Below are 23773 nucleotides of genomic sequence, written 5' to 3'. Positions count from 1 at the left end.
CATATAATAAAATAAATTGATGATCACTAATATTTTATTCTGCAAGTCACATACCCTATGTTAGAAATTATTTAGGCCAAAAATAATAATTACATTACAAAAGGTAAAATTATTTACCTTTTCCTTCTTATGTTGTTTCATATGGCTCTTCAGCTGGAAATATGTCCTTCCACTAAAAGGGCAATAAGGACATGAGTAATTGTTACCTGCTGTCGGCTGACTTACATCATCCACATTCGATGATATAATTTCCTGAAAAAAACAAATTTGAATTTCAAATTAAATTTAAAAACATTTCTGCTCCTGTATTTATTTTCTGTATTAGTTTGCTTTTTTTTTTTTTTTTTGCATGCAATGTGTTTTTTTTTTTTTTTGTGGCTTTTGTTTATTTGTAAATAGTCTAAATCAAATTTCTAAATTGTGAGAAAAATTATATAAAAAAATTAAATATAAAAAATATAATTATAAAAAAATAATTAAAATTATAATTATAATTAACTACATTTGATTATAAATAATTATAATGTAGTTTTATAAAATTATAAAACTACAACACAGTTAAATAAAAATCAAAAATCATGAATAAAGCATATAATCATTAAATTTTGAAATTCCACACACCAATTAGTATTTGTTTTATGAAATTTGATTAATGGGAAGATAATGTTCTTAAAATGGAAAGTTGATTCTTCTTTTTTTGTTTTTAACTTCCTATTCCATTACATTTCTTCAAGAGAGAATAATTAAGTAATAGATATCTGGAAGATAATAAAGTTTATTATCTTCCAGACAGGTCATTAAGTTTTGTTATTTACACAGAAAACTCATCATTACTGGACATATATATGTATATTATTGCATAGCTTCTACAAGTCAGAGAGGTTGTTCCTGGAATCAACAGAAGCCTTAAAACATACTCCAAACCTTAACAACAAGTATGGCTGTATAAATCTACCAAAGATTTGGGAGACAGTCATCTTAAGACCAAATTAATATTTATTGCTTTTATTTTATTTCATTTTTTCAAACTTTCTAAGACTATCATTTAGACTATTATTGCAAAACTGAAATTTTTTTTTTTTTTTTTTAAACCTAGATGGCGCCATATTAGGACTTTAGTCTTGTGTTGCACGCTGCAATTACTTTTACTAGCTCCACTGTTACACCAGATTGTGGTTGTTCTGCATTTTTAACAAACTTTGTGTTGTGTGCTCTGAAGATGCTGGATATAATACCAGCGAAATATTAGCTTTTAAGTTAATAAATAGTTATTTTCTTAATCATCTGTGTTCATATCAAACTGTGAAATCTATTACAAAAATATTGCATAATGTATATATATATATATGACAGAATGATCATTGACTCGGTTAGCATACATAGTTTTATGAAAAAAATTGAATGACTAGAACCGAGATTTAATTAAAAAGGTTTTAATATAAACACACTACTAGTTTCAGCCTGTAACAGCCTTCTTCAGGTGACATTATAAAAGAAAAAACACTAAACATTGAGGGTTAAAAGACTATGAACAACATAGACAGTCTTTATACATAATTAGCATGAAAACATTGTAGTTGTATTTGAAGCTGTTCTTTCATTTGTTGCATTGTTGGGAGAGTGCGTGCTTGCTGCATCACGTGAACGCCAGTACATGATTACAGCTGAATGACTATCTGAGAGGTTGTAGCTTAAGTTGTTATTTAGATGAACAGGATTGAAGATGATTTCTCTCGATTCCCCAATTTTTCTCTCTATTTCATCACTGCAACGGAAGATGTTTGTAGATTTTTCCCAGCAGACTTTGTGACTTTGGTTATTATCATTAGAATCGAGAGAAATCATCTTCAATGCTGTTCATCTAAATAACAACTTAAGCTACAACCTCTCAGATAGTCATTCAGCTGTAATCATGTACTGGCGTTCACGTGATGCAGCAAGCACGCACTCTCCCAACAATGCAACAAATGAAAGAACAGCTTCAAATACAACTACAACGTTTTCATGCTAATTATGTATAAAGACTGTCTATGTTGTTCATAGTCTTTTAACCCTCAATGTTTAGTGTTTTTTCTTTTATAATGTCACCTGAAGAAGGCTGTTACAGGCCGAAACTAGTAGTGTGTTTATATTAAAACCTTTTTAATTAAATCTCGGTTCTAGTCATTCAATTTTTTTCATAAAACTATATATATATATATACATATATATATATAATACATGGACTTGCAACATTCATCTAGAAAATTAGTGTATTATAGTGTATTAAAGTAAATTAAAGTATATTATAGTGTATTAGAGTATTTAGTATCTTTATAACATTTTTATTGTGATATTTTATTGTTATTAAAGGAATGTTTGGAGAAAAGAGTAAAGCTAATAATGATGGCAAATATCTGTTGGATTTCTGCTCAGGACATGGACTGGTTATTACTAACACCATGTTCCAACATAAAAATGTGCACAAATTCACATGGAGAGAAGAGGCAAGGAATAAGAAAAGTCTCATTGACTATGTTATTGTTGATAGTGATGTTTTCTCCCTGGTGCAGGACACCAGAGTGTACAGAGGATTTGAAATTGGAAGTGATCACTATTTAGTCTTGAGCAGGATAAAATCGAATTTCATATTGAAAAGAATAACATGTAAGAAAGTTTTAAAGCGAATAAAAGTTGAGCAGCTCTCAGATGTGAACTGTAGGCTAAAATACAGAAAGATTATTGGAAAGAAAATGAAAGAGTTTGAGAACAGGAATCAAACCTTGGAGATTCATTGATTGATTCTGCCAGAGAGGCATGTGGTGAGGTTGTGTGCAAGGATAAAAAAATCAGAACTCCCTGGTGGACACAGGAAGTTAAAGAGGCAGTGAAGGAAAAAAGAAAGCATATCAAAAGTTCCTGGCAATAAGTCAGCTTTTACTCTTACAGAATACAGAGACAAATGTAAGAAAGCTAAAGTGTGTAAAACTAGCTAAACAAAAGTCATGGGAGGACTTTGGCAAGAATATAGAAAATAAATATCAAGAAGGTGGCAAAATATTCTGGAGGTTGTTGAAGAAGCTTGGGAATGGAGGAAAGAGTGCTGTAAAAGGAGTTAGAGATGATAAAGGTGACATGAAAACAGGAGAAAAAGATATCCTTGAAGTATGGAGTAATTACTTTGAAAAACTGCTAAATGAAACAAGCAGTAATGACAGCACAGTGATAAAAAACACTGACCAGGCATGCAGTCAGGAATACATATCCATACTTGAAGTAGAAAAAGCCATCAAAGGCTTGAAATGTGGAAAGGCAACAGGAGTAGATGATATTCGACCAGAAATGCTGAAGTATGGTGGTATAAAAGTTTTACAGTGGCTGCACTGCATAGTTCAGAAAGACTGGACAGAGGGACGAATTCCCGATGACTGGAGTAGAGCTCTCATAGTACCCATATATAAAAAGGGAAATAAAACTGAATGTGAGAATTATAGAAGTAATTCCCTACTGAATGTTCCTGGCAAGATCTATGCAAGTATACTTGAGAAACGGTTGAGAAGAATTGTGGAAGAAAAGCTTGGTGAAGAAAAGCTGGATTCAGGCCAAATAGAGGCTGTCAGGATCAGATCTTCACTTTACGACAAATAGTCGAGAAGGCATAGGAATATAACAAAGATCTGTATTTAAGTTTTGTCGATTTGGAAAAGGCATATGACAAGGTGCCAAGAGAGAAGCTATTCAGTACGCTGCAGTTATATGGTGTCAATGGGGCATTATATCAAGCAATACTTCGTCTTTATTTGAGTTGTAAGTCAGCAGTTAGAATTGAAGGAAGTAGAGGAAGATGGTTTAATGTTAAATCTGGTGTGAGACAAGGATGTACATTATCCCCTCTGTTATTCATTATCTATATGGATCACATTATGAAGGAAAGTGGTATTAAACCTGATATCAAAATTGGAGATGTTAATATCAGCTCTTTGCTTTATGTGGATGATGTTATACTTCTAAATAAATCCACTACTAGTCTGCAAGATTCTCTGACTAAATTGAATAGCTGTTGTAATAGATATGGTATGAAGGTCAGCAATAAAAAGACAAAGACAATGAAAATAGGAAGAATCATTGAAAATCTCAACTGTGTTGTGAATGGAGAACCTGTGGAACAAGTAAAACATTTCAGCTACTTAGGCACGATTTTTACTGAGGATGGTAAATTAAATATAGAAATAGACAACAGAATCAGCAAAGCTGGTATGTTGGGAAGTCAATTGAATAAATTCATATGGAATAAAAAAGAAATTAGTCGGAACACTAAATTAGCTGTATACAAGACAGTGTTCAAACCAGTTTTAACTTATGGATCTGAGAGCTGGGTCAGAAGTAAAACACTTGACCAAAGACTAGAGACCGCAGATATGAGAGTCATGAGAAAGATTAGAGCCGTGAACAGATGGCATCAATGGCAATATCATATTAAAAATGAGGATATTAGGAAAGAACTTGACATTGTCAGCATCCAGGAATGCGTTAGCAGAGCTAATCTCAGGTGGTATGGTCACTTAAATAGAATGGGAGAGGAAAGATTAGCAAAACAAGTGTTCTCTGCCAGTTTGGCAGGAAAACGACCCAGAGGAAGACCAAGATATAGGTGGATTGATACGATACAAAGTGCCTTAGACGATAGAAATATAAGATCTGATAATGTTGGAGTCTTGACAAGTAACAGACTGATTTGGAGGAAAATTGTAGATAGGAAGTTAGTAATGATGTAATTTTTTCATGTAGTACTGTCATATCCTGTACACCCCTTGAGGGTACATGACAGGAATTTGATGATGATGATGATGATTAAAGGAATGCTCAGCTGAATTTGGCTAGGCCTTTCACATGTTTGTATAACTTGAGTGTCAGCTCAGCAATGATACCACAGAAATGGAAGGAATGTATGATAGTTCCATTATACAAGGGTGGTGCAAAAACAGATGTGTCTAACTACTGACCAATCAGTGTCTCTGGTATGGTAGTGAAGATTTTAGAGAAATTGGTAAGAACTCACATACAGAAATGGGTAGACAAACATGCTATACTCTACAAAGAGCAGCATGGGTTTATTAAAGGAATTTATAAAAGAAATTAACTTATTAAAGGAAGGTCATTTTTAGCAATATACTTATATTTTATAATAATGTTATGGCTGAGTTGGATAAAGGGAATGGATACACTATGATAATGTTGGATTTTTCTAAGGCATTTGATAGGATTGGAATATATGCTCTTGACTTGGATCAGGGGAAGGTTGACAGATAGATATCAAAAAGTGGTATATAGTGGGTGTGAATCTGCCAGATTTAAGGTGACCAGTGGTGTACCTTAGGGTTCAGTCCTTGGCCATTATTGTTGGCCAATGATGCAAATATAGGTAGGACAACAAGAATGCTACTGATATTCAGCAGTTACAAAATGATTTGAATAGGCTGGAAATTTGGGCAAATGAAATCGCTGTTCATTTAATGTTAGTACGTGTAAAGTTATGAACTCTGGTGTGATTAGAGTTCCAGCAGCGGGGTTATGCTACAAGAAACTGAGGAGGTAAGGGATCTTGGCATAATAGTGGATAGGAATTTGAATTTCAAAGGTCACATAGCAAAAGTTGCAAATACAACTCAGAGGATAATTGTGATGTTGAAGCAAACCATGACATGTAAGGATAAGGAAGTCACTTTGCCTCTTTATAAGGGTTTAATAAGACCACCTGGATTATTGTGTGTAGATCTTCTAATCTGGTCTCCCAGGTTTGAAGGGGATAAAGAAGCTGTGGAAAGGATGCAAAGAAGAGTTACAGAGATTATATCTGGATTATGGGATTTAGACTATGAGAACAGATTGCAAATATGTGGATTGCAGACACTGGTTAACAGGAGAGAGATGGGTGATATGATAGTGGTCTATAAACTTTTGAATGGATGTTATAGGATATCACCTGATGAAATTTTTCATTATATGGCAGATGAGGAGAGAACACGGGAACATCCATGGAAGTTAAGTTTGTTCGCAGTCAAGAAAGGGGTAAGAGCTAGGTTTTTCTCCCAGAGAGCAGTAAGTGGATGGTATAGTTTGTCTTTAGGGGTAATGAGTGCATCAAGTGTAAATTAATTTAAGGGAAGTTATCACAGCTGGTTTGGATGATTTATAGCCTCCCTTGATGAGTTCTCAGATAATAATAATAATATCGTTGGCATGGCACCAATGTGATGAATAATGCCAGAAAAAACAATGTTGTCCAGTGATTTGAATTTGCGGGAAGTTATTCAGTGCAGTGTGTGTGTGTGTGTGTGTGAAATGTATTCATCAAGAAAATTAAAGAATGCGTGGAAGGAAATTGAAACTGGAAAGAGAGAGAGAGAGAGTATGTATTAAGTGTTTCAAAAGTAAGTGTATTAGATGATGAGAATGCAACAAATACCGACAGTAAAATGGAAAATGATGTTATTAATATCGAACATGTGGCCGTGGAAAGAGGAATGAAATGGATACTAATAAAGAAATTGCACACTTAAATGTTATCCTTCATAGGACAGTGTGAAATTGAAAAATTGCAGAAGTGGCAAGAGTTAAGCAGGTGATCGCCTCTGAAAAAAGAAAGAAGCAGGTGATCTGAAAGAATAATAAAGACTGGTCAAATAAACAAGAAATACAAGTTAAGGAGAAAATTATGTATAAAGACTCAATGATCAGGAGAATACTTAATGAAAGTGGGAGAAAATCGTGTTTCCTGAGTGCAAAAATTCACAATCTTAGCCATTTGCAACTGGATGCAAAAAGGTAAGTCAAACGAAATGATTATCTTGGTATAAATGATTTGAGAGGCGAGAAGTATTCTATGAGTGAGGATGTAAAGGAGTTGTCAGAAGACGCAAAACTGAAGAGCGAGAAGGTGAAGATTGAAAGTCTTCTACCATGCTGTGATAGAGGAGAATAGAAGAGGATGGCATCGATAGCCAACGAGTCTATATGTAGATTGTGCAAAAGGAATGATGCAGAATTTGTAGATCTGTGGTCTCTGTTTGAGGGAAAGAAGGATTTGTACAGTGCTAATGGACTGCATCTAAATGGTTTTGGGATTAGGCGTCTGGAGTGAAATTGTTCACCGAGCATGCTGAAGTGCAAATCCAGGAAAACTTAAGCAATTAGGGTGGAAGCAAGTGAGTGTGAGAATGACCGTGTGGAATTTAGTCTCACAAGCAAAAATACTGAATAGGATAGTCAATTCAGAAAGTACAGGTGGGTGGGGGACTAAAGGGATGCTGCAGTTTCTATATACTAATTCCAGAAGTATCACGGACAAGAGGGTGGAACTTTTGGCATTGGTCAGTGCAACCTCACTGAAAGTTACATTAGTGAGACTTGACTCACTAAGACTCTCTCATAAGATTTTGGCTACAATTCATCTGTTATCATCAGCAGAGCTGATGATAACAGATGAATACAGGGGGAGTAGGCGCCAGAACCCCCCCCCCCCCCCCTTAGAGTTTTCAAAATTCGAGTCATCAGAATTCAAGGAGAACCGGCCTACCAGTCGGGAACTCGGGGGGGGGGGGGGGGGGGTGAAGTCCCCCTGTATACATATATATATAAAGATTATTTAAATAATCTTTATATTTATATATATATATATATATATATATATATATATTCATCACTAAAAATCACTATTCATCACTAAAAAAAACACACACGTACTAACCACAATAATGACTATTTAATTTGTAAATATTTCATCCCAAATATCTTTTGACATTATCAGTACAGTAGTTCAAACAATAATACTAGGAATAACATACAGTTAGGGCATGATTACAATGGAATCTCAATATGCGTGCAGTAATGTGTTATAGAAGTAAATTAAATATAACTGTAAAAAAAAAGATATATATAGAAAAAGTGAAAGAAGAAAGATAGATGCATTTGAATTATGGGTTTGGAGACGCTTACTAAGAATACCATGGACTGCAAAGCAAACCAATAAATCAGTGATAGACAGAATAAAGCCAGATTGCTCCCTTGAAGCTATGATCATCAAGCAAAAATTGTCATACTTTGGACATATTATCCGAGCAAATGACAGTCTGTAGAAGATGATGATGCTTGCTAAAGTTGATGGAAGCAGGAGAAGAGGAAGACCAAGAATTAGATGGGTGGATGGAGTTAAAGATGCAACTGGAGTGCACCTGTAGGTTCTGAAAGACATGGTCAGGGACAGATCGGAATGGAGAGCGTATGTTCATGGAGTCATCAGGAGTCAGAAATGACTCGATGAATCATAACACACATAACATATATATACAGGGTGTTCGGGATAAATTTGACAGTTTCGTAAGGAAAAAGAAAATCTTCTTTGTATCTATTAAATTTAATGAATTGACAAAAAAACATTACAGGCAGAGTTAATTACAATACTATCAACAAGATTTACTCAAAATAACCACCATTAGCATCGATCACAGCTTCAATTCTGCTTCGGAACCTCGAACAAGCTGATGCTACAGTCTCCCTGGGAAGGGCCGCAAAAACTGTTTTAATTTTATCCATTAACTGGGCTTTTGTATTACTGGAAGTGCGATTGGTGTCTTTTTCAACTGCGCCCCATACAAAATAATCCATGGGGTTAAGGTCTGGGGAGTTTGGAGGCCAAACATTTGGACTGGTGAAGTCGTAGAAATTTTCAGACAACCATTTTTGACTTTTCCCAGAGGTGTGGCAAGGGGCCGAATCCTGCTGCCATACATACGGCCTACCATTGGCTACCCTTGTTATCCAGGGCTTGACTACAGTTAGCAACTCCACGAACAAAGCCCGAATTCCAATGCCAGGGTTCTTCAACACCTGTTCCTGCAGATTTGCGAGGAATTCTGCTGTACGAACGCAATCAGATCGTCTGCTAGGGATCTTTCTTCTTGCTACATCCTCGTAGTCACCATTGCAAGTCTCTAGTTCATGCCTGATTGTTTTTACTGTATTCAGGGAGCATTGGGCAGCAGTCGTAATATCCTTATTTTGATGGCGGGCACGAATCATCATGATACAAGTTATTCTCTTCCATGATTCAGGTGGGTTCCAGCTATCCATCCTTTCTGACATCTTGTATATGAATGAAGAAGGGTCCAAACTTTTAAATGAAGAGAAGTGTGTGTTAATACATGTAACTTACGGAAAAATATAATTAATTATAAATATGTCAAATTTATCCCGAACACCCTGTATATATATATATATATATTTTTTTTTTTTTTTTAAATTAAATAAGAAGTAAATTAAATAACTGTAAAAAAAAAAAATATATATATATATATATATATATATATATATATATATATATATATGTTATGTGTGTTATGATTCATATATAGCCGAAACTAGTTGTGTGATATCATTATTATTATTATTACTACCACGGGCTACTCCAGGAGTCCTTAGACTCATCGAGGGAGGCTCTAAACATCATGTTCAACATTCTCACAGTATCTATCATACCTTGCCTTGAACTCGCTCACTGTCATAGCACCCACAACAGACTCTGGCAGCTTATTCCACTCATTTACCACTCTAAAAGTAAAGAACCCAGCTCTAACACCCCTGCTAACCACGCTCTTGCCCAGCTTCCATGGGTGTCCCCTAGTTCTCCTACCACCAGTCCTGATCTCAAAAATATCATCTGAATTAATCCTATAGAATCCTTTTAGCAATTTGAATGTCTCAATCATGTCTCCCCTTTTCCGCCTATCAACCAAGTTTCTGCAACCCACAAATCTTCAACCTGTTCTCATATGGTTCATTCCATAGACCTGCTATCATCTTAGTCACTCGCCTCTGGATCCTCTCAACCTCCTCCCCATCAAGAAGGAACCGAGGTGACCAAATCTGGGCACAGTAGTCGAGATGAGGTCTTATCAGGGCTCGGTACAGAGGTACAATAACTTGTTTTTCTCTGCTCGTCAAGGTATTTTTCAACAACCAAGTGAGTTGATGAGCTGATTTAGCTACTTTCGCAATGTGCCCCCTAAACTTCATCTCCCTATCCACCAACACTCCCAAGTCCCTGGCCTCATCAATCTCTTGGAGTACAGTTCCACCAATGTGGTATACTGCTGCTAATCTTTTCACTCCGAAATGCATAACCTTACATTTTGTCACATTAAATTGACATCCATTCTCCTTAGTCCAGAACTCCAATCTATCTAAGTCATCTTGCAAGACTTTGACATCTTCTGCATTCACTATCGCCCTACCCAACTTTGCATCGTCAGCGAACAAATGAACTGTCCCACTTAGACCCTTCCCTATATCGTTAATGAACAGATTAAACAGCAGTGGTCCAAGAACAGAACCCTGTGGCACACCACTAGTCACAGGCCGTTTTTTGGACTCTACTCCTGAATAAACTACTCTTTGATATCTCTCCATCAACCACCCAGCTATCCATCTCACCAACCCTATATCCATTCCCTTATGTTGTAGTTTACGGATTAGAATTCCATGTGGTATCCTGTCAAATGCCTTTGCCAGGTCCAGCAGTATCACTGTAAACCCATTTCCCTTATCCAGTTCAGCCGTCACCTTGTTATAAAACTTTTTCCTTTACTCTCGGTTTATGTCATTCATTTCTTTTAAAAAATATGTGTAACAACCGAGTAAATCAACCTCAGTACATATATATATATATATATATATATATATATATATTTTTTTTTTTTTACAGTTATATTTAATTTTACTTCTTATTTAATTTAAAATATATATATATATATATATGTACTGAGGTTGATTTACTCGGTTGTTACACATATTTTTTAAAAGAAATGAATGACATAAACCGAGAGTAAAGGAAAAAGTTTTAATGATATCACACAACTAGTTTCGGCTTTTTACAGCCTTCTTCAGGTGTTTCATTAAAGAAAAGAAAAAACATTAAACATTGAAGATAAAAAAACTGTGAACAGCACAGGAAAGTCACTATACATATTTAACGTGAAAACGTTGTAGTTAACGTATTCAAAGCTGTTCCTTCGTTGGCTATGGCTGTGCCAGTGCTTTATTCAGTCATATCCTTTTTTCTGCCGATTCTGATGATCAAAACCATAATCCGTTGGGATAGATCTAACAACATTTTCCGTTGCCATGACGAATTGGAGAGAAAAATTAAGAATCTAGAGAAATCATCCTCAACCCTGTACATTTAAATAATAATTTAAGCTATAACCTCCCAGACCATCATTCTGCTGTGATTACATACTGGCACTCATGAGATGCATGCACTCAACCAACAATGTGGCCAATGAAGGAACAGCTTTGAATATGTTAACTACAACGTTTTCACGTTAAATATGTATAGTGACTTTCCTGTGCTGTTCACAGTTTTTTATCTTCAATGTTTAATGTTTTTTCTTTTCTTTTATGAAACCACCTGAAGAAGGCTGTGAAAAGCCGAAACTAGTTGTGTGATACCATTAAACCTTTTTCCTTTACTCTCGGTTTATGTCATTCAATTCTTTAAAAAAAAAATATATATATATATATGTATATATATATATATATTTGTTTTCAAACACGCTACTGTCTTTTTTGTACTTGTTTAGTTATTACAATTTTAAGTCTCTGCAATTCTTTATATATTTCTTTGATTGTGATACCTGAAGATGTTGATCTATTCAACGAAACTAGTAAACCAGTAGTATCTTTTCAAATATACCATAATCATCTTTTTTTCTCTCAGTATCAGTCATTAAAGCTTTTTCATAATATTCCAACTGAGTAAAAATGAATTCTGAAAAAAAAAAAAAAATATATATATATATCATCATCATCATCATCAAATTCCTGCCATGTACCCTCAAGGGGTGTACAGGATATGACAGTACTACATGAAAAAATTACATCATTACTAACTTCCTATCTACAATTTTCCTCCAAATCAGTCTGTTACTTGTCAAGACTCCAACATTATCAGATCTTATATTTCTATCGTCTAAGGCACTTTGTACCGTATCAATCCACCTATATCTTGGTCTTCCTCTGGGTCGTTTTCCTGCCAACCTAGCAGAGAACACTTGTTTTGCTAATCTTTCCTCTCCCATTCTATTTAAGTGACCATACCATCTGAGATTAGCTCTGCTAATGCATTCCTGGATGCTGACAATGTCAAGTTCTTTCCTAATATCCTCATTTTTAATATGATATTGCCATTGATGCCATCTGTTCACGCCTCTAATCTTTCTCAGGACTCTCATATCTGCGGTCTCTAGTCTTTGGTCAAGTGTTTTACTTCTGACCCAGCTCTCAGATCCATAAGTTAAAATTGGTTTGAACACAGTCTTGTATACAGCTAATTTAGTGTTCCGACTAATTTCTTTCTTATTCCATATGAATTTATTCAATTGACTTCCCACGATACCAGCTTTGCTGATTCTGTTGTCTATTTCTATATTTAGTTTACCATCTTCAGTAAAAATCATGCCTAAGTAGCTGAAATGTTTTACTTGTTCCACAGGTTCTCCATTCACAACACAGTTGACATTTTCAATGATTCTGCCTATTTTCATTGTCTTTGTCTTTTTATTGCTGACCTTCATACCATATCTATTACAACAGCTATTCAATTTAGTCAGAGAATCTTGCAGACTTGTAGCGGATTTATTTAGAAGTATAACATCATCCGCATAAAGCAAAGAGCTGACATTAACATCTCCAATTTTGATATCAGGTTTAATATCACATTCCTTCATAATGTGATCCATATAGATAATGAATAACAGAGGGGATAACGTACATCCTTGTCTCATACCAGATTTAACATTAAACCATCTTCCTGTACTTCCTTCAATTCTAACTGCTGACTCACAACTCAAATAAAGACTAAGTATTGCTTGATATAATGCCCCACTGACACCATATAACTGCAGCGTATTGAATAGCTTCTCTCTTGGCACCTTGTCATATGCCTTTTCGAAATCGACAAAACTTAAATACAGATCTTTGTTATATTCCCATGCTTTCTCGACTATTTGTCGTAAAGTGAAGATCTGATCCTGACAGCCTCTATTTGGCCAGAATCCAGCTTGTTCTTCACCAAGCTTTTCTTCTACAATTCTTCTCAACCGTTTCTCAAGTATACTTGCATAGATCTTGCCAGGAACACTCAGTAGGGAAATACCTCTGTAATTCTCACATTCAGTTTTATTTCCCTTTTTATATATGGGTACTATGAGAGCTCTACTCCAATCATCGGGAATTCGTCCCTCTGTCCAGGCTTTCTGAACTATGCAGTGCAGCCACTGTAAGACTCTTATACCACCATACTTCAGCATTTCTGGTCGAATATCATCTACTCCTGCTGCCTTTCCACATTTCAAGCCTTTGATGGCTTTTTCTACTTCAAGTATGGATATGTATTCCTGACTGCATGCCTGCTCAGTGTTTTTTATCACTGTGCTGTCATCACTGCTTGTTTCATTTAGCAGTTTTTCAAAGTAATTACTCCATACTTCAAGGATATCTTTTTCTCCTGTTTTCATTTCACCTTTATCATCTCTAATTCCTTTTACAGCACTCTTTCCTCCATCCCTAAGCTTCTTCAACAACCTCCAGAATATTTTGCCACCTTCTTGATATTTATTTTCTATATTCTTGCCAAAGTCCTCCCATGACTTTTGTTTAGCTAGTTTTACACACTGTTTAGCTTTCTTACATTTGTCTCTGTATTCTGTAAGAGTAAAAGCTGACTTATTTGCCAGGAACTTTTGATATGCTTTCTTCTTTTCCTTCACTGCCTCTTTAACTTCCTGTGTCCACCAGGGAGTTCTGATTTTTTTATCCTTGCACACAACCTCACCACATGCCTCTCTGGCAGAATCAATTAATGTTTCCTTCAGAGTTTGCCACTGAATCTCCAAGGTTTGATTCCTGTTCTCAAACTCTTTCATTTTCTTTTCAATAATATTTCTGTATTTTAGTCTACAGTTCACATCTGAGAGCTGCTCAACTTTTATTCGCTTTAAAACTTTCTTACATGTTATTCTTTTCAATATGAAATTCAATTTTATCCTGCTCAAGACTAAATAGTGATCACTTCCAATTTCAAATCCTCTGTACACTCTGGTGTCCTGCACCAGGGAGAAAACATCACTATCAACAATAACATAGTCAATGAGACTTTTCTTATTCCTAGCCTCTTCTCTCCATGTGAATTTGTGCACATTTTTATGTTGGAACATGGTGTTAGTAATAACCAATCCATGTCCTGAGCAGAAATCCAACAGATATTTGCCATTATTATTAGCTTTGCTCTTTTCTCCAAATTTTCCCAAAATATTTTTGTATGTCTCACAATCATTTCCTACTCTACTATTTAGATCCCCAACAAGGACCAACTTTTCCTTTTTCATTGTGTCAGTTGCTTTTTCTAAAGCCTCAAAAAATTCCTCCACTTCTACCTTAGTAGACCCTTCTGTGGGACCATAGGCACAAATAAGTCTCATTGTCCAGTTCCCCATTCTCATATTTGCCCACATTACTCTACTTGAGACTGACTGCCATTCAAGAAGATTAGCCTCGTATTTTGTGTTGAATACTATGGCTACTCCTTCTTTTCCTTGATTGTCATTGCCTGAATATAACATTTTGTATTTATTGCTCAGGAAGATCTCGCCTGTTTTTGTCTTTTTTGTTTCGGTCACCCCTATTATGTCGATCTGGTACTTATCTAATTCCTCAGCTAGCTCCATTCTTTGCCATTCAGGCTTCTTACGTTGATAGTACCGATCTTTAACTCTGGTGATGTTGAGTTGGGGTTTGTTTTCAGATTTGTTCCAGTAGCTGACTTTTCGCTGTTCGCCCTGGTTCCCTGGCGAAAACAACGGGGGCCTTGTTTAACCGGGCGACGCCCCAGCCGGCATGAAATTTTGTCATGTTGTACCATCATTTTTTATTTTGGTTTAACCAATAAGAATACAATTTGGTCGGCTAAATCCCAATTTGCCAGCCCATCCTCGTTCGTTCAGTATCAAAGTAGATACCCAACAGGGTGCACCACAAGAAGGTGAGGATTGGACATTAGGTCAGAAGCCCTGGTCGGTTCTCCGCATTCCTTTAAAGGCTATGTGGAGGTCTCCTCTCAGTTATACAGCTTTGACCCTTAAGCACCCCATATATATATATATATATATATACTTTTTTTTTTTTTACAGTTATATTTAATTTACTTCTATAGCATGTTACTGCGTGCATGTTGAGATTCCATTGTAATCATGCACCCTAACTGTATGTTATTCCTAGTATTGTTTGAATTACTGTACTGATGATGTCCCAAGATAATACTTAGGATGAAATATTTACGAATTAAATAGTCATTACTGTGGTTAGTACATGTGTTTTTTTTAGTGATGAATTCACCACAGGTTTCGTTATATAAAAAATACAGTTGGTTGTTGCTATAGGCCAGGGAGTTACACAGACAATCTGGAAGACTTGCATTTGCAAATTAGTAGAATGAGTACAGGTCTAGTGATTATTATGGGGGACTTCAATTATGGTGATATAGACTGGAAGGAAGAAAGATCAATAATAGGAAGGAAATGGAATTTATACACCTACTGAGAGATAATTACTTAAGGCAACATGTGATGGAGAAGACTAGGGGTGGGACCTGGTCATAGGATGAGAAGAGCTATCCATAACCAAAGTGACAACATTGCCTCCAATTGGTGAAAGTGACCATGCAGCCTTGACTTAGGAAACTGCAAAACATGAGGAATATTCTATCAAAAAGGGGTGGAACTACAAGGCAGGTGATTACGGCATTAGGAAGAAGCTTAAATCTGTACCATGGCTTAAAACACTGCAGGGTAAGGATGTCAGTAGTGCATGGGATATAGTTAAGGGCCATCTAGAGGAAGCAGTATTAAATTGTATACCTAGGGTAAGGAGGGTTAATTGGGCACGAGTCAGATGGATGAGTAATATCATTAAGCACCAGCTGCAGAAGAAGAAAATGCTGAGGAGGGTACATAAAGAGAAAGGTGACCAGCAAACTCACAAACAATACAAAACTTAAACAAGAAAGTTGACCAACATGACAAGGAAGACAAAATCAGATTATGAAAAGAATCTAGCTGAGCAGGCCAAAGGAAATCCCAAAGAGTTCTTTCATTACGTGCCAAGTAAGAGGAATAATGACTTTGGAAGATTAACCTTAATGAGTGATTATGGTCATGAGGCGACAGAAGCAGATAATATAGTTGAGTTACTGAGTGATCATCTTTCAGGGGACCCCTAGAGAGCACGTCCCCTGGGTAGCGGATAGGGGAGCCCACCATATATGTATGTGTGTGTGTGTGTGTGTGTGTGTGTGTGTGTGTGTGTGTGGTATGGTGGTGCGAATATACTGAATAAGGACTCATGGACCAACAGGGCCAAAAGGGACAATCATCTTGATTGTAAGGGAAGTGGCACTCCCATGGTCCCCTAGCTGGATCAATCCTCTTCTTCTTCTACTTTGAGGAAGATCCACTCACTTTAATCTTTCCTATAAGGCCTTATCAGCCAACTCTTCTTATTTTATGACCCTTATGCTATTAGAGTACTTAAGGGCCATGGGGTCTTTCAATTCCTGGTCTTATAACTATGTCCCCCTCTATAAACCTTTACTATAATTCTCCTCTATTCTACTATAATCTACTCTTTCCCTTTCAATATATCCTATTCTTCCTATGGGTTTAAATTTGGAAGAAGGCTAGTTCAGAAGCCTTAAGGTAGCAGCCCTACCACTGAACTATCCATTGTCAGGCTAGTCACCTGACATGGAAAACATAATTCTACTTTTAAGCTGACAGAAAAAGATAATCGTAATGAATCTACGGAAAATGACCCTGGAACGGAAAAGGTAAAACGAAAATGGAAACGACAAAATATAATACATATAGCAAACTGGAATGTAAGAGGAATAGCATATAAAGAAATAGAATTAGACCAAATATTAAATGAAAGAAATTTTAAAATAGCAGTAATCACTGAAACAAAAAAGAAATTAAAAGGAACCATGAGAAAATTTTAATGTGATATACAGTGGAGTTGACAGAGACCAAAGATTTGGATTTGGATTCATAACTCCCTTTCAAAACAGTTAAAACATTATAAATTATGAAATGAAAGAATAATAGAAGCTAGAATAAAAATAGATAGAGGTTATTTAACAATAATTGGTTTATATGCCCCAGAAGAAGGAAGAGAACAGGATAACATTGAATTTTATAATCAGCTACAAAATATATATAATAAAATAAATAAAAACGATTATGTAATTTTAGCAGGAGACTTAAATGCAAGAACTGGAAACACGAAAATTAATAATAATATAGGAATATATGGAGAACATACTCTAAACAGGAATGGAAAAAATTGATTGACTTTGTAGTTTATAATAACCTAAAAATAATGAATTATTTTATCTTAAATGAAAAGACATCAAAGTTTTCGTCAGATGTTAGAGTTCACAGAGGATATGAAATAAGCAGTGACCACTTCCTCGTTAAAATAAAATTAAGATTACCACCTAAATGGCTACAAGTAACAAGAACAGAAAGAAAATTTAAAACATTTGTTTATAAAACTAGACTATTAAATGACACAAATATACAATGGCTATATGTGTATATTTAGAATATACACATATAGCCATTGTATATGGCTATATGTGTATATTCTAAAAACAAAGAATTAAGCAATATCTAGATAAAATAAAACAAAATGAAGAAATAGAAACAGAATGGCTTAATATAAAAACGATAGTAAATGCAGCAGCAAATGAAAGCTTAGGAAAGACCAAAAATTCAATAAAAGGAAAAAACTGAAGATATGGGATGATACAATCAAAGAAATAATCAAAATGAAAAAAAGAAGCCTATCATAAATGGTTATGCAGTAAAAGATTAGAAGATGGAATAGAATATAAAAGAATAAGAGTTATAGCTAAAAGAGAAGTTAGAAAAAGACAGAGAATCATGGAACAAATTTGTATCTAATTTAGAACATGATATATATATATATAATAAGACCCAATGTATATAAGATTTTGAAACACTTAAATGCGGATCCTAAAGAAAATATAAAATTAATCACTAAACTGAAAGTAGAAGAATTTCTAAATTTCTACACAGAATTGTGGACAGATAAATATTTTAAAAAAGACAACTGGCAAACATTTAATGAAAATGAAAAGGAAATAACTAAAGAAGAATTAAAAATCAGCCTGAAAGAAACAAGAAACGGAAAATCACCTGGAGAAGATAAGCTAGGTTCAGAACTATATAAATATGCAGGAACAAGATTCAAAGAAAGACTCCTATTATTTTTAAATCAAGTCTATTCAACTGGTAATCTCCCGATAGAATGGAAAAAAAGCAATTCTGATTCCTATCTTTAAAAAAAGGTAGTAGAGATGACCATAAAAACTATAGAGGTATAAGTATACTAAATTCCTGTTACAAAATATATAGCAGAATTTTAAATAGCAAACTAATGAAATATTCTAAAAACTTTATTTTAGAAGTACAGAATGGATTTAGAAAAGGATGATCATGTATAGACCCAGCTTTTTGCCTAAAATTAACAACAGAAAAAAGAAGAGAATACAATTTAGAAACACATATTGCATTTATTGACTTTGAAAAAGCATTTACAAAGTTAAAAGAAGCATTTTATTTAACATATTAAAAGAAAGACAAATACCAAATAATATCCTAAAAGCTATCATAAGTATATATGAAAATAATCAAATACAAATAAGATTAAATCATGAGCTATCATATACGAGAGAGATAAACCAAGGGGTTCGACAGGAATGTTCCCTCTCAGCAACTCTTTTTAATATTTACCTAAATGAAATAATAATAAAATGGAATAAAAATTTCCATCAAGGTATTAAACTTACTCCTACTGTGAACTTAAACACTCTCCTTTTTGCCGACAACCAAATAATAATTACAGATTCTGAAGATAACTTACAGAAAGCTATTTAGATCTAAATGAGATAGCCAAAGATTATGGTATGATAATATCAACAGAAAAATCAAAAACTATGACCTTTAAAGGATAAGATCCAGTAAGAACTAAAATAGTAATAGATAACAAGATCTTAGAACAGGTGAATTCATTTAACTACCTAGGATGTATGATCACATATGAAAATGAAAAAGATATAAAGCTAAAAATTGCAAAATATTTAAAAGTAACAGGTGTAATTAACTCTGTATTTAAACCAAACCTAGTTTAAAAACAAACCAGACTAAAAGTATACATATTTCACTTCCATACAATCCTATTGTATGGAAGTGAAATATGGACAATAAAACAAAAAGACAAACAAAGATTAATAACAGCAGAAATAAAGTTTATGAGAAAAACTGCAAAGTATACTCTATTTGATCACAAAAGAAATGAAGAAATTATGAAAGAATTAAACCATGAATCAGTAATAGAAAAAATTAAAAAATATAAACATAAATGGATGGAACATGTTCAAAGAATAAAAATAGAAAGATTACCAAAGCAAGCCTTCAAGTACAAGCCATTAGGAAAAAGAAAACCAGAACATTCTCTTAAAAGATTCAATGATGACTGACTTCAAAAGCCGGAACAGGCCACTCTAGGCCTAAATCCTTGATATGGATGATGATGATGACTAAGTGACCATTCTGCAAGAGGTGGATGAATTGAGGTTCTTAAGATATTGCAGAATCTCAATGTAAATACAGCTGTAAGATTAGATGGGATATCAGCTAGGGTTTTGCGAGAATGTGCAAGGGAACTAGCAATGCCTTTGACTAGGCTCATTAATTAAAGTCTTAGCTCTGGTAGAGTTTGAAAGGAGTAGAAAGAGGGCTAAATAATTCCTTTGTATAAGAGAAGTTCTAAGATTGCTGTAGCAAATTATAGACCAATCAATATCTCAGGTGTAGTAGTAAAAGTACTAAAAAAATTGGTCAAAAAGAGAATTCAAGAATGGGTGGATAAAAATATGATAACTGTATGAGGGTCAACATAGCTCTGCGAAGGGTCGGTCATGCTTAGTAATTTACTTACTTTTTATAATAGAGTAACAGCTGAGTTGGATAAAGGAATTGGCCACACAATGATTTTGCAAAGGCATTTGACAGAATACCACATGGAACTCTCTTATACAAATTAGAACAAATGGTGATGGATATGACACTGGTTAAGTGGATAAGAGGGTGGCTGCTGGACAGATATCAAAAAGTGGTATATGGAGAGGCAGAATCAAGGTGAAAACAAATGACTAGTGATGTGCCGCAATCTTCAGTGCTGGGACCATTGTTTAATTTATACATAAATGATATATGGCAGGGATGTTCAACCTGTCGATTGCGATTGACCGATCGATCGCGGAGCGATTTTTGGTCGATCTCGTGTATTCCTCCTTACAAATTTAATTAAAACTGAAAACATAATATTTTATCATTATTTTGGATTATTTTTAATTCACTTTAAGTGTATTGCTATTGTTTATTTATTTTTCATTAAAATTGTCTAATCAGTAATTTTCTTATAAATCTGGGTAAATGAATTAATTTGGATCAGTGGAAGTCAAACAGCGAGCCGAGTGAATACGATTATAAGCAAAGTGTAAAAACTCAATTGTAGCTTAATATTAAATATTCCAAAGCACATTACATCGATTTTTTACTTAGGTTAAGTCCCAAGTGAATATTGTAAAAAAATAAATTTGTTTGTCTCGGTATAGTTTGTATTAGATGTTTTTGTAAATAACTCTTTTGACACTAACTGTATATACTGCTTTAATAAGAATATGTTAGAGTGTTAAAAACAAAGGCAATGTTTTTGTCGCCGAAGCTGTACATGATGGCATTAGAAAGATTGTTATTGAAACTTGTATGTATGAGAAAGGCTTGCAGGCTCTAAGTGTAAACATCTCCGAAGTCAGTCAGAAAGAGTTCAAATAACTTTCCGATGGCCGGCAACTTACAATCAAAAGAAAACGGAGGAGAACAAAAGGTGTGCTGGAAAGCACCAAGTGAGGCTCGGAGAGAGAATGTCACCCAAGATCCTCATGCCTTGCCAGCTCCATGGAGGAAAGAAAATCTCTTTCTGAGTGGTCAGGTTTCTTACCATTGTGTTGTGGAAGATGGGTTCCTTGAGGATTTCAGGAAGGGATCCTCCTTCACTGTGTGCTGGAGGTTCAGCTTCTTCCATCTTCGAACGGCATCTTGGTAGAAGTTTGTTAGATGCACTGGCACGTATGCTGTTGTCATTCTTAAGGTTGTGGAGAGAGAGAGAGACCTCTAGTGGCAGAGGTGAAAATATATTCAGTGGTGCATTTGTGTGCTATTTGTGTAGGGCATTAAGGAATCGAGTGAAATCGAGTGCAGAATGTTGTTATCAATGGAGGTCAAGTTCTGTCCTCCATCCTCCAGAAATACATAGCTTGGAATAGGAAAGTCAGTTTGTTTTGTTCCATATGAATTGATAGATGGCTGACTTTATTTGTTTGATGAATTTCACTGGTGGCGTGAGAATTTTGAGTGTATGCCAAAGGACACTGGTGGCTATTTGGTTGACAATTATTGTTCTCCCTTTTGTGAAAAGGTATTTTCACACTCCAGTCACTTGAAAACCCAGAGAGAGAAAGAGAAAATACTGTTGTATTAACCTTCAACAGCACAAAGAATAGATGGAACAGCATAATTTTCATTTCCATGCAAATATTAGTCTTCAAATTAGGAACAGAATTTAAATAATGAGCAAATAACTATTCATTTAAATACAATACATTTAAATTAATCCCTGTTATAACACAGCACAAGCAGTAATTAAGCATAATAGAAACAGCATACCCTGTATTCATTCTCATTTGATTGTTCACAGTCAGATCTTTCCAACTGTTCATCATCACCACTACCACAATTGTCTTTATCTAAATTAATGTTATTGGGAAGTGTATGAGCTAATCCATCTGGCCATACCTAGAAAAATATTAATGTTAACCTACATTTAATATGTATAAAGATATATTAAATCCTGAAATAAAAAAATGCATACAAAAATATATTTTAATTTTCACTGAATGGTCAACAATTCAGGTAATATCATATCATGAAAATCATAAAATCTGACTGGTAATTTTATTTCAAAAAAGAAAATATCCAATGCAAAAACATATATTAATTTATTGTAAGAGGGCTGTTCAATAAGTCCGTGCAAAGTCTAAGAGATGGCGCCACCAGTACATATCAAGGTTATTTTTAGTCCTGGCAACTGTTGGAGGATCATGCACTAAGTTTCAGTCAGATAGCTCTATTACTCTGTGTTTGGCATTCATTTGAATCGATCAAGTACTATGATTTGTGAAAAATGGACGAGAAAGAATTTCATGTAGTGATTAAACATTACTTTTTGAAAGGCAAAATGGCTCAGGAAACCAAAGCTAAGCTTGATAAACATTATGGTGAGTCTGCACCTTCAATTAGAAATTTATAAGTGGTTTAGTAACTTTCAAAGTGGCCATATGAGCACAAGTGACACTGAACATTCTGGACGTCCTGTTGAAGTCACTATTCCAGAAATTATTGAAAAAATCCATGATATGGTGATGGATGATAGAAGAGTGAAGGTGTGTGAAATTGCTAAGGCTGTTGGCATCTCAAATGACAGCGTATATAATATTTTACATGAACATTTACATATGAGAAAACTATTTCGCAAGATGGGTGCCGCGTTTGCTTATACTGAATCAAAAGCATCAACGTGTGAACTGTTGCAAGAACAACTTGAAGCTGTTTCAATGGAATCCAGAGGAATTTTTGCATTATTTCGTATCAGTGGACGAAACATGGATTCATCACTACCAGCCGGAGACTAAGAAGCAGTCAAAACAATGGGTTGCAAGCGGGGAATCTGCACCAAAGAAAGTGAAAACAGTCCCTTCAGCAGGAACAGTTATGGCCACCATCTTCTGGGATGCTCATGCATAATTCCAAGAAGTCTTCATAGACTTCTTGGAAAAGGACAAAACAATTACCGGAATGTATTATGCATCTTTACTGGATCATTTAAATAATGAAATAAAGGAAAATGACCACACTTGGTGAAAAAGAAGATTCTTTTTCACCATGACACGCAACCACTCACTCTTCTGCAATTGTGACTGCAAAATTGTTCGATTTATACTAAGAAGTCCTTTCACCCCCCCCCCCCCCACACACACACACTCTCCAGATTTGGCTCCTTCGGACTACTATCTGTTTCCAAAGATGAAAAAATGGCTGGCAGGAAAGAGATTTTCATCAAATGATGAGGTGATTGCCGAAACAACTGCCTATTTTGAAGAGTTGGACAAATACTATATGGACGGGATCAAAAAAATCGAACATCATTGTTGAAAAATAAAAAATGTTTGTTCCAAAAAAAAATGTTTTCTTCATTTTTGCATGGACTTATCGAACAACCGTCGTATATCAATGCTTATAAGCTATAATAATACTGATACACTTTTCTAAAGAGTCTATAGAAAATTGCATTTTATAATAAGGAGGTTGTTAACAATATTGAGGAAGTTATTGAAAATGAATTAATCTCCAAAATAGCAAAATTAAAGTAGATTATCAGAGAAACAATGTGGGAATTATAAAAAATTGAGAGCCATTTGAATGAACATAGGGAGGAAAAAAAAATTAAGCAGCAAAATTAAAAAAAAAAAAAACCATGG

The 23773-nt window shown here is 34.8% G+C and overlaps 1 protein-coding gene across 1 annotated transcript in view; it reads right to left on the bottom strand.

Moving 5' to 3' along the window:
* Positions 1 to 23773, bottom strand: part of LOC150096595 (uncharacterized) — a 140085-nt gene that overhangs the window by 45278 nt on the left and 71034 nt on the right. The window contains exons 3-4 of the mRNA XM_090408658.1: positions 21903 to 22031; positions 118 to 252 (exon numbers count right to left, since the gene is read on the bottom strand). Of these exons, the coding sequence (XP_090264784.1) occupies positions 118 to 252; positions 21903 to 22031 (264 nt within the window). The remainder of the gene's footprint in view (positions 1 to 117; positions 253 to 21902; positions 22032 to 23773) is intronic.

The sequence above is a fragment of the Typopeltis vanoorti genome, chromosome 18 (assembly GCF_054136105.1).
Source record: "Typopeltis vanoorti isolate ZY-2024b chromosome 18, IOZ_Tvanoo_1.0, whole genome shotgun sequence".
Taxonomy (NCBI): Eukaryota; Metazoa; Arthropoda; class Arachnida; order Uropygi; family Thelyphonidae; genus Typopeltis; species Typopeltis vanoorti.
This window is presented reverse-complemented; position numbering and strand designations above follow the sequence as displayed.